The 12,824-nt window shown below is 42.4% G+C and overlaps 1 protein-coding gene across 1 annotated transcript in view; it reads left to right on the top strand.

The window, feature by feature from the left end:
- LDAH (lipid droplet associated hydrolase) overlaps positions 1-12,824 on the top strand; it is a 76,094-nt gene that overhangs the window by 16,083 nt on the left and 47,187 nt on the right. The window contains exon 3 of the mRNA XM_080924841.1: positions 1,491-1,634. Within this exon, the coding sequence (XP_080780967.1) occupies positions 1,491-1,634 (144 nt within the window). The remainder of the gene's footprint in view (positions 1-1,490; positions 1,635-12,824) is intronic.

Below are 12,824 nucleotides of genomic sequence, written 5' to 3' on the forward strand. Positions count from 1 at the left end.
GCATGCACACCTGTGTGTGTGTGTGTGTGTGTGTGTGTGTGTGTGTGTGTGTGTGTGTGTGAAGGTATATAGGATGGAATGTTTTATCAAAGAACCAAATGACAAAATAAATACATTGAGTTATTTGATTCCAAAACAAGAAGTTCCTGCAGAAGTTTAATGTTGGGTCAGAAGATGCTCCAGATGAGCAGGGAGTGTGTTAGAGTTAGTGGTCTTATGAAACAGGCTCTGAGATGGGAAGATGTTGAGTGCTGTTTTCTTCTTAATGCTCAGCAGCATCCCCGTCCGGAGGGTTTACATTTATGAAGATGAGGCAGACACTCGCAGACAGCATGGGTGCTCTTTTTCCTTCCCTCATCTGCAACTGCACAGTGGCCAGCAAGCTGACCAAACAGCACATCACCGATTTTGAGAAAGTTTTCATGTTACTTGGCAGAGTTACCAGTTAGCACCACTGTAAGGTGCTCAGAACTTAAAGCTTTCAGTCAGAATACTCCAGGAACATGATAACAACCTGAACGAGGAAGCCATCACAGAGTACCATGATAGGTAGACAAGGCTGTGCAAGTGGAATAGTTAACACCTATATAGCTGTTTCAGGTCATGTTGAAATGTGGTACATCTATAAATTCACTTAGCATCATGTACATTTGTACATTATCCCTTTTCATGGATGAGAAGTCAAGACAGAGTAAATAACTTCCAAAGCTTACAGTCCATAGGTAAGCCAGGCTGCAGCCCAGGCTGCCTAAATTCTTGGCCACTTTACTGTGCTGCCTATCTAAGGAACTACAAGATAGGAACACCAGGTGTGGATGCCAATTATTCAATGCCATTATCATAGACTGTGTTCAGCCTAAATAGAGAAAACCTGACAGAATGGAGGAATAAGGAGCCATCTACGGCAAGGACTCAAAGCAATGAAGAATGTGTGCAGATGGTGATTGAGGCTAGACATTCTGCTTCATTGCCTTTCACCTGCAGGGGCACCGTATTCATTCTTCGGTTCCTCTCCACCTAACCCATGTCAAGAGTGAATTCTATATGCACACAATAAACCACATATAGTGTATATTTCAGTGATACACACTACAAATACTTGTAAATGACAAGAAACACTGAGAAGACTCCCTTAAGTTTCCTAAGATTTCATCATTGACTTGACTGCCGTTCGTTTATTTTGTTGTTGTTTTGATTTAGGTTTACTTTGGTGCAGCTTAATAACCGAGATGATCTTGAAATGCCATAAAAACAGTATTAGTGGTTTAGGGCTTTATCCAGGTAACAGTGAGAAGCCACATAAGAGTGATTTAAAAGGACATTTCTGTGCTTTGATTTGTGGCTTCAAGATCTTTCTTGTGATACCTAAGTGTAAATGTTACTAGATTTGTAGAGAACGGTGTGAGAAAACTTTGAGCCAACTTCTGGCCTGTACATTACCTTGCATAGGTCTATTGCTCTTTCTAATCTACAGTCTTTTCTTTTCCTAGGAAACCCAGGCCATTCCCCCTTCTATGTGCCCTTTGCAAAGGCCTTGTACTCTTTGTTGGAGAGACGCTTCCCAGTATGGATCATCTCCCATGCTGGATTTTCCACGACTCCCAAAGACAAGAAGATTCTTACTGCACCACAGGGTATGTCCTTGTTAACACCTTTAAGATTGACAATCAGCAGGTACTGGTGTTTCTAGAAAGCCTGTTAGCACTCACAGTTAGCAAGCAAAAACCTCTGTTGTGTCTTTAGACCCCAGGGGCCACATTTTTATAAGTTTGAAAAGGGAGAGCTGGGTTTCTGTGTGGTGATGTGCTAGATGGTTTATTAGGGAAGGAATGTTACTGTAGTATTGCGGTGGTTTGTTAGAGAAGGAATGTTACTGTAGTATTGCAATGGTTTGTTAGGGAAAGAGTGTTACTGTAGTATTGTGATGGTTTGTTAGGGAAGGAATGTTACTGTAGTATTTCGATGGTTTGTTAGGGAAGGAATGTTACTGTAGTATCGCAAGCATTTGCATGTTACCCATAAGAATTCTCAGATGTCTGCTTTCCTAATGTGCTTTTTAAGTGAGAGAATACATAATTTAAATTCCCTGCACACATCAAGTTTATGTCTTTTACTGTGGGACTTTCCCCTTGGTTGTTGAGGGAGGTAGGAGCTGTATTGTATGCTTCACTCCCAGTTCTTACAAGCCACTCTCTCTGATTTAAAGATAAAGTAACATTTTACCTTTGTATTCTTTGTGATTATATATTCCTGATTCTTTTAGACATTAATATACAGATCTCAACACACAAACCTGTTCTTTATAAATGATCTTAGATGATATTCAAGGCTAGCTTTGATTAATTTATTTTTAACTGTACTCTGGCCACTCACCATCATATCAGATGTAATTGTTTTCTGTTTTAAAATGATTGTGGTTATGATTATATATGTGAACCTTTCTGAATACATTCTGAACATTAGTGTATTCAGGTAGATAAATAATACCAATGTATCTTGTTTATAACTTTATAGTTTATAGATGATCTCTTAGTTCCATGATTTTATTCATTTTTAAAAATAAATACTGTGTTTTCCAAATTAAAATGATATGTATCTGTTAGGTAAAATTAGACAATACAAATGCTAAATAAAATGTTTCAAATTGCTGGTTTATAATTTAAAATTGGAAAAGAATATTATAAACTATAATGCTTTGATTTAATTATGAACAAAAATTGTTAACTTCAAAACAAGTAAGCATTAGTACATTAGCACTGAAAGATTCTCTAGTAAGTTAATGTTGAGTAGAGAAGCCCAGGAGTCTAGTGCAAGTTGAATTAAGCCTGTGAGAACTGTCCCATGGTGGGCTTATCTTCTATGGGTTTTTGGTTTAGTTTGGTTTGGCCTTTGTAAAAATATAATGATGAAATGTGTATCTTAGACTTGACTAATATACTTAATTTTTTCATAAAGTTACTGCTAAACATTTATTTACTGCTGATTACTGTTCAGAAATCCTAGTTGGCAAACATCATGCACAAGGAAAGGATCTAATGCAAAATTCTTCCAAAATAAGTAGTAGTCGTCCAGTTTTGTCTCTGACCTGAAGGCTTGGGCTCTACCACTTCTGTTCTCACAACCAGATGTCAGGCACTCAAAGCAGGGCCAGGGTATGGACAACCTGGCCCAGTGGCACTACTGTGAAAGAACAGCTCACTTGGAAAAAGCCTTAGCCGGTAGAGCACACAGAGGTGCAATGCAGACAGGTTGAGAGTGGAGATTCTCAGGGTTCTCCCAGGCTCCCGTGAATATTCCCTCCAGGAACTCCCACTTCAGTTCTATTGCAGTGTTAGGACTTTGCTGTTAGTTTCGTTGCTTGTTTTTTATTTGTTCTTCTTCTTTTTTTTTATGCGTGTGTGGTGTTCTGCTTGCATATATGTATGTACATCGTGAATATGCTTGGTGCCTAAGTAGGTCAGATCGGAGATACAGATTGGTTATGACCCACCACGTGGGTACTGGAAATTGAACCCAGGTCCTCTGCAAGAACAACAAGTGCTCTTAACTTCTGAGCCATCTCTCCAGCTTTGCTTGTTTATGTTTTAAGACAGGACCTCACTAAATAGCTCAAGATGTCTTTAAACTTGCAATCCTTCTGCCTCTCCCTCTCTAGTAATGGGATTGTAGGCATAAGCCAATGCCCAATTATAGTTTAGATTTTAAATGTCCCCCCCCCAAAAAAAATGTTCTGCCACTGAGGGGTTAGTCTCCAGGAAGCAGTTTTTAAACATACATTAGGGCCTTTGATAGGTGTGTGTCAGGAGGGTGCCTCCCTCATGAAGGATATACTTCACTTAGGGATTCATAATGTAGTGGAATCTTGAGAGGTGGTAAAACTTTTTGGAGTAAGTAGTTTAGTTCATTGGGGTCGTGACCTTGGAGGAATTTTTTTCTTTGTCCTCTTCCTTTCTCTTTTTCCTTAGTCCCCAGAAAACCAAGAGCTTTGTTCTACTACTTGTTGACTTGATAGTCTGTTTCCCAATCCCTAAAAGAAACAGGGCCAGACAGCTGTGGGTTGAGGTCTCTAAAACCATGAGCCAGTCTCTGTGAATACTTGCTCATGGCAGGAAAGCTGACACAGTGATTATCTGAAACTATCTTTCAAGGTCTTCTTGGGTCGGGAATGGGAAGGGACATCATTTTGCATTATTCCCAAAGAATTCTCAATAGCAAAAGCCTACTCTCCAACGAATGAGACCCTCCCTGCTAGACATTGTCTAACACAAGGGAAGAGCCTCCTAGCCTTCTTGCCTAACACAGGGAAGGAAAATGATCTGAAAAACATGTGTTATGATCATAGCACAGAATCTCAGGCCCCCTGAGACTATATTAACTATTGTAGTTAATATACTGAGACTATATTACGATTGTAGAATGCTTCCTCTCCCCCCCCCCCCATTAAACACTATGTTAATAGGCTTTGAATACAACAAAGGTGTGTGTGCTGCAAGTTACAGGATCTACTAAGGAGGTCTTAGGGCATGAACAAACAATGACATGGATGATATCAAAGCCTCTGATAAATATTAAATGTAGCTCAGTTCCTGGCCACCTTAATATAAAGCCACATGCCAGGAATCTATTTATTCACTTAAGTTCCTGGTACTGGTACATCATGTTCAACTTTAGTCAGAAAAGTTACATGGCTTTGTAAAAGGCAAGAGAAAAACAGTAAGACTGAACAACAAATTGTGAACCATAACCAAATTCAGATGTGCCTTTTGCCAATGTTAAGCTTATCAGATAGAATGTTTAAAATAACTCGGACAGTTAATATGTTGAGACTCTAATGAAAATTGGAGAATGCCACAAGAGAATAGTAATCCAAGTTGATAGTTGGATACTGGTTAAGAAAGAATAAAAAGAAAGTACTAGAAAATACTTCAGCAAATGGCTGCCATGGGCTTGCCATTAGGCCCAGCTCAGCTAAGGAAAGGATCGGTGAAATTGGAAATACATCAGTAGAAACTTCCCAAAATGCAAATAGGAAAAAATAATATTTTTAAAGAACGGGATATCCAGGAACTATGGACAATTTCAAAGGTGTGACATCTACATAATTAGAATACCAGAAGGTGGAGGGATTGGAGAGGGTGGAGAGAGTGGAGAGGATGGAGAGAGTGGAGAGGATGGAGAGAGTGGAGAGGATGGAGAGAGTGGAGAGGATGGAGAGGATGGAGAGAGTGGAGAGGATGGAGAGAGTGGAGAGGATGGAGAGAGTGGAGAGGATGGAGAGAGTGGAGAGGATGGAGAGAGTGGAGAGGATGGAGAGAGTGGAGAGGATGGAGAGGGGAGAGGATGGAGAGAGGGGAGAGGATGGAGAGAGTGAAGAGAGTGGAGAAAGTGGAGAGGATGGAGAGAGGGGAGAGGATGGAGAGAGGGGAGAGGATGGAGAGAGGGGAGAGAGTGGAGAGGATGGAGAGAGGGGAGAGGATGGAGAGAGGGGAGAGAGTGGAGAGGATGGAGAGAGGGGAGAGGATGGAGAGAGTGGAGAGGATGGAGAGAGGGGAGAGAGTGGAGAGGATGGAGAGAGTAGAGAGGATGGAGAGAGTGGAGAGGATGGAGAGAGTGGAGAGGATGGAGAGAGGGGAGAGGATGGAGAGAGTGGAGAGGATGGAGAGAGGGGAGAGAGTGGAGAGGATGGAGAGAGGGGAGAGAGAGGAGAGGATGGAGAGAGTGGAGAGGATGGAGAGAGGGGAGAGAGTGGAGAGGATGGAGAGAGGGGAGAGAGTGGAGAGGATGGAGAGAGTGGAGAGGATGGAGAGAGTGGAGAGAATGGAGAGAGGGGAGAGGATGGAGAGAGGGGAGAGGATGGAGAGAGGGGAGAGGATGGAGAGAGGGGAGAGGATGGAGAGAGGGGAGAGGATGGAGAGAGGGGAGAGGATGGAGAGAGGGGAGAGGATGGAGAGAGGGGAGAGGATAAAGAGAGTGGAGAGGATGGAGAGAGGGGAGAGGATGGAGAGAGTGGAGAGGATGGAGAGAGGGGAGAGAATGGAGAGGATGGAGAGAGGGGAGAGGATGGAGAGAGTGGAGAGGATGGAGAGAGGGGAGAGGATGGAGAGAGGGGAGAGGATGGAGAGAGTGGAGAGGATGGAGAGAGTGGAGAGAGTGGAGAGGATGGAGAGAGTAGAGAGGATGGAGAGAGTGGAGAGGATCGAGAGAGTGGAGAGAGGGGAGAGGATGGAGAGAGTGGAGAGGATGGAGAGAGGGGAGAGAGTGGAGAGGATGGAGAGAGGGGAGAGAGTGGAGAGGATGGAGAGAGTGGAGAGGATGGAGAGATTGGAGAGAGTGGAGAGGATGGAGAGAGTGGAGAGAGGGGAGAGGATGGAGAGAGTGGAGAGAGTGGAGAGGATGGAGAGAGTGGAGAGGATGGAGAGAGTGGAGAGAGTGGAGAGGATGGAGAGAGTGGAGAGGATGGAGAGAGGGGAGAGGATGGAGAGAGGGGAGAGGATGGAGAGAGTGGAGAGGATGGAGAGAGTGGAGAGGATGGAGAGAGTGGAGAGGATGGAGAGAGTGGAGAGGATGGAGAGAGTGGAGAGGATGGAGAGAGTGGAGAGGATGGAGAGAGTGGAGAGGATGGAGAGAGTGGAGAGGATGGAGAGAGTGGAGAGGATGGAGAGGATGGAGAGAGTGGAGAGGATGGAGAGAGTGGAGAGGATGGAGAGAGTGGAGAGGATGGAGAGAGTGGAGAGGATGGAGAGTGGAGAGGATGGAGAGAGTGGAGAGGATGGAGAGAGTGGAGAGAGGGGAGAGGATGGAGAGAGTGGAGAGAGTGGAGAGGATGGAGAGAGTGGAGAGGATGGAGAGAGTGGAGAGAGTGGAGAGGATGGAGAGAGTGGAGAGGATGGAGAGAGGGGAGAGGATGGAGAGAGGGGAGAGGATGGAGAGAGTGGAGAGGATGGAGAGAGTGGAGAGGATGGAGAGAGTGGAGAGGATGGAGAGAGTGGAGAGAGTGGAGAGGATGGAGAGAGTAGAGAGGATGGAGAGAGTGGAGAGGATCGAGAGAGTGGAGAGAGGGGAGAGGATGGAGAGAGTGGAGAGGATGGAGAGAGGGGAGAGAGTGGAGAGGATGGAGCCAAAGTAGTGGAAGTACTTAACTCACATAATGAAACTCCGATATAGGAAACCTGGAAAACAGTGAGCAGGATAAATACTGAGAATCTTTGCCTGTGTGTCACATATTGAAATTAAGGGAAATCAATAGAACCCTTAAAAGACAACAACACAATTTCTAAGAATCTTCCTGTCCTATGCAAAGAAGAAAATAAAGTAAAATACTTAGTTTTGAAAGAAAAATATCATCAACCCAGATTTTGTGTCTAATAAAAGTATTCTTGGAAAGTAAAAGAATGAAAGTAATGACTTTCTAGGCAAACACAGAGCAGACCGTTTGCTTTAGTTTTACCTTACAAGAAGAGTGAGGTGGAGATAGAAACTCAAATCTGTAACAAGAAAGGAAAAGTTTAGAGAGGTGGCTGATCGGTTAAGACCTGCTGCTCTTAGAGACCAGAGCTCAGTTCCTAGAATCCATATCCATTGGCTTGTAACTACCTGGCTGTCTGCTTCCAGAGGATCCAACACTCTCTCTCACCTCTGTGGGTGTGCATGTGCATGCGCTAGCACACACACACACACACACACACACATACACAAATAAAAATATTTAGAGAAAGGAAAGTGAGGAAGAAATTAAAGTTCCTTATTCTAAATAACTGCTTGATTAGTAAGTGATGATAATGTATATGTATGTATTAGTATGGGATGAGTATTGGCACTGGCATAAAGGATGAAGGAGAACAGTTAAGATCATTGTTATGTAACAAAACTAAAGGTAAAATGATACATTATTACTTACATTCAGCTTACATTAAGTACTGTAAATTCTAGGGCAACTGCTGAAAATGATGATGATGATGATAATAATAAATTTTTTTAATTAAAGAAATATAATGACCATGACATGACCAAAAAAGAGAATGGGATGATTAATTATACTCAATTAAGACCAAAAATGTAGAAGAGAGAAAGGCAAAAAAAAAAAAAAAAAAAAAAAAATGGAGGGGTGGCATCAAATCAGACTGCACTCAGCAGAGATGAAAGGGAGACTCAGCAGTTAAGAGGACTTTTCTTACAGAGGACCCAAGCTGGGCAGCTCACAATCACTTGTAACTCCAACTCCAGGGAATCCAGGACATTTTTCTGGTCTCCCAAGGCACCTGTCCTCATAGGCACGTACCTACACATAGGCATTCATATATACACATAATTAAAATTTTTAAATTGTATATGATCATTTATCTAATTGTATTGGTAATCAGCTTGAATATGATTACTTTAAAGGATAGTCTCTCGGAGTAGATAAGATCCAACTATCTGCTGGGTACAAGAAACTCTTTAAATGTAAAAGACTAGTGGCTCCTCAGTGAAAACTAATTATTATCCATCCCTTTGCTCAAAATTGTGAGTCGTCAGCGGCCATCATGTCTTAATCCTACATCCTTATCATGGAGAAGAAGACATATATATATATATATATATAATATAATAGAGAGAATTCTTAATTTTGGCAACAGCAGCAGTCACAGTAACCATCCAAAGCTGAACTAAAGTCAGAAGCAAATAAACACAATCTGAGTAGCAACTTTGGAACTGTGAACAGATGGAAGGGATCAGCCAATATCAGGGTTCTCAAACTCGACATGCAGCAATGTTGTTTATTAACATAAATAGCTACCCCTTGAGCCACTGATTCAATAGATTTGGGACACCATCTGAGAATCTGTATTTATAACAACTTCCCAGAAGCCTTCATGCTGCTGGTCCTAGGACCACATCTTCAATACCTTGGCCATGGATTTTTCTCTACTAAGTAAATATTGGTGCACAAAACCAGTGAAAAGTGTCTGCTGTGAGTCTGAGTTTCTAGAGACTGTATTTAATTTGTGTTTTAAACTGATGCTTGCTTACGTATAACTGTATTTCAGTGTTTATTGTTTAGACTGCTTCTGTACTTGCTAATGAGTTAATGACTTAGCAGTTACACTGAGCTCTTTGCTACCTAATGAGAACAGTGCCATCTAGAGGCATTAGCCCAGCGGGCCAGCAGATACTGAGTAGCCAGGTAAAAGAGCAGTTTATCACCACTGAGGACTAACATACTGATCCCCAATTAGGCGATGATAGGAGAGTTAACTAGAACTAGAGATGCCCATCTCCACCTTCTGAGATGACCATTTATATCTGTACCCTGAGTATCCCAAAAGTTCTATGAAGCCAGGTGTAGCCATGGCCTTACCAACCTACGTGACCTAGTAGAGGTAATGTAGAGGTCACATGTACAAGTGTGTTCCATAGCAGATGGGATAGCACAGCAGGACAGTTGCACCATTGCCCATCTGAGATTAGGATCCTAAGTACAGGTGGCCTGACATGCAAGGTATAGTGTGAAAACTGCGTAATAGCTGAAAGCAAGCTATGGCAGCACATCAAAGGTTGGCAACGTGTTTTGCTTCACGTTAGCACGTGTTAAGATTATGAACAGTTGGAAATAATATTCTGGTTGCAGCATATTGACAGAACCATAAAGTAGATATAAGGACAGAGCAGATGTTCTCTGATATCACAAAGGAAACTAAACCAAAATGTTAACAAGTTGGGAGTTTAAAATGTTTTTTGGCTTTGACTTACTAGAACAGCTTACACGGTGGCAAATTTATTATCAACTACTTCAAGTCTTTTGTTCAAAACATATAAAACACAAACCCAGAATTACACTGGTTTAGTTTTAGCAGATGAAAACATTACCTTAAAATTTTATATAGTCTTTCATAAATGATGAATTTGGCTAATGCAATTGTAAAGAAACAAAACCACACCAAATAGTCGTACAGATAAAGAAAGAGTGCTTTGTAAAGTTTTTTCCTCCCAGGAAAGTACATAGCAGAAGAACTTTGAGGAAAGATGCGCCCAAAGGTGAGGACAGTCAGGCCTGGGCTCATGGTCACTAGAAATTCAAGCAAGTTTTCAAGTTAAAGTGCAGAGCTGGAGAAAAATCTAGAAATTAAGCACATTGTTACAGTTCTAAGGCTGGTAAGAGGACTAAAGAGCCTCATTCAGATTTCAGAGTTTTGTTTTGTTTTTTTTTTTTTTTTTGAGTGAGAGATGCTCAGCAAGTGCATTCAGTGGGAAATATCCTCAAACCAGAGACAGACTTGAAATCTAGGCAGTTCTGGTGAAAGCATTTCCAATAAGAGGTCTTCAGGATGACCTACGTGCTCATCAGTGTTTGGATGTTGTGTCTAAAATCCCCAGCATCTTTCTAAGTGCATTTAATAGTCTCTGGTACACTGGTGGCTGTTGGCACGGTAACACCCATCCTGGACCCTACAGCCAAGCATGCTACTCTTTCTATGTCGTCTGTATACATGCCCTAGTGTAATGTCCCACGTGCTCAATTTGTGACTTTCTTTTCTAAACACATTGTTTCATTTCTCCCTGTTGCCAGTCATAGCCTTCAAACTCCTCACACTTTTCAAATATCACACTTTGTGCCTCTTGCTTTTGTTTACCGTTTCTAGCATTTTGTTCTTCCTGTATTTTGTTTCTTGTATTTCCCTCCTGATCCCTATATTTATCCTATTGAGATCCTTAGTGGATCATTCATGCCCATCAAGTAGAAAGCATAACTTGATGACTTTTGACTAAACTGTCTGTTTGGAGAATAATCATTAAAATTATTTTTAAAACACGCTTGAAGTTCATAGGTTTTTTTAATTTGTTTTTTAAATAATTGCAAATGCCCATCTCTCATACCTTCAGTGTGTCCAATGTTGTGATACATATTAAAAAGATAGCTTAACCTTTTATCGGCCCCCGCGGTCTCACTCCTCAGACACCGCTCCAGTATGGAGCCAAGCACACGGTCTCTATCACACAGTCTGCAAGCTACTCTCTCCACAAGGTCCCTTCCTGGGTGACTCACTCCGCCTGCTCTGCTGCTTCCGTCCAGGGTGGATACACCTGCCCTGGCCTGTTCCTTTCCTCCACCGCCCGGTACAAACATGACTCCAAAGCTCAGATAGGTAGGTAGTAGGTAGGTAGGTAGATAGGTAGTAGGTAGGTAGGTAGGTAGTAGGTAGGTAGGTAGATAGGTAGTAGGTAGGTAGGTAGGTAGTAGGTAGGTAGGTAGGTAGGTAGTAGGTAGGTAGTAGGTAGTAGGTAGGTAGGTAGTAGGTAGATAGATAGATAGATAGATAGATAGATAGATAGATAGATAGAAGGTATATATAGATTTATGCTCAATTTCAAATATATAACTAAATGTATACATCTGTAGTAGTGTCCTTGGACTATTTCTCTTGAATGCATTGGAAAGATGTATACTAGCACTTTTCTGAGTACAGATGATCACTGCCTTTCTGAGGTACTTCTGTTTTTTTAACATTTATTTTTTTTTATTATATGTAAGTACACTGTAGCTGTCTTCAGAAGCACCAGAAGAGGCCATCAGATCTCATTACAGATGCTTGTAAGCCACCATGTGGTTGTTGGGATTTGAACTCGGGACCTCTGAAAGAGCACTAAGTGCACTTAACCACTGTGCCAACTTTTCAGCCCTCTGAGGTACTTCTTAAGGGCTTTGTAATTATACCCACACACATGTAAACATGCACACCCACATATACATGCTCATTGGCAAAATAAATAAAATCTATTTCTCCTTTTCCTAGACCATAATCTCCTTGAAGGCAAGTGTAGTTTTGTTGTTGTTGTTGTTGTTATTTTTTAATTCTTCTTTGATACAATATGTTTCTACTGCAACTTCTCCACTTTTTACTCTTCTCTGTCTCCCCCTAACGCCCATCTCCTCCAAATTCACTCCCCTATCGCCTCTCCCCCACAAAAGAGTAGGTCTCTCAGGGACATCAAGTGAACACACAAGGTACTGTATAAGACTAGGCACAAACCCTCACATCAAGGCTGGATGAGGCAACCCAGAAGAAAGAAAGGGTCCTAAGAGCAGGCAAAAGAGTCAGAGACACTCCCAGTTCCACTATCAGGAGTCCTCCCAGAGCCCCAAGCCAACAACCATGGCATATATTGCAGAGGATCTAACGCAGACCCACGTAGGCCCCATGACTGCCATGTAGGTTACTGTGAGCCCCCTTAACTGATTCTGCCTGCCATGCCCTCTAATGTCTTCAACTGCTCTGGCTCCACAGTTGCTCCTCCCCTCTTCCTCAGGGGTTCCCCAAGCTCTGAGTGTGCTGACCAGATGAGACCTCCAACCTGGGCTCTCTCTTCACCTAATCTTTGGCTGTGGATCTCAGCACCAGCTCCCAACAGCTGCCAGAGGTGGTCTCTTATGATTGACTGGACTGATCTATGAATATATTAGACTATATCAGCACATACTTTCTTTTCTCTCTGAACATCCTTTCTTTCTTTTCTTTTTTTCTTTTTTATTCCTTCCTTCCTTTTTTTCCAGTTGTGTTTGGTTCTACCATAGGTCATCCAGGAAGTGCCAGGCATGGCTTCCCCCCTGGTGGCATGGGGCTCAAATTAGACCAGCCATTGTTTGACCACTCCCACAAGTTCTCTGCTGCCACCATCCCAGCACATCAGCATACAGGACAAACTGTGGGTCAAAGGTGGCTGGGCTGTGGTTCCAGCAGAAGATGGATTGTCAGGCTCCGTATCCTCATTACTAGGAGTCCTTACTCGGGGTACCCTCAGAGATGCCATGAGTTTCCACTGCTCCAGGTTTTCACATCACCCCCCAT

Source organism: Micromys minutus (genome assembly GCF_963924665.1).
Source record: "Micromys minutus genome assembly, chromosome: 1".
NCBI classification, from domain to species: Eukaryota; Metazoa; Chordata; class Mammalia; order Rodentia; family Muridae; genus Micromys; species Micromys minutus.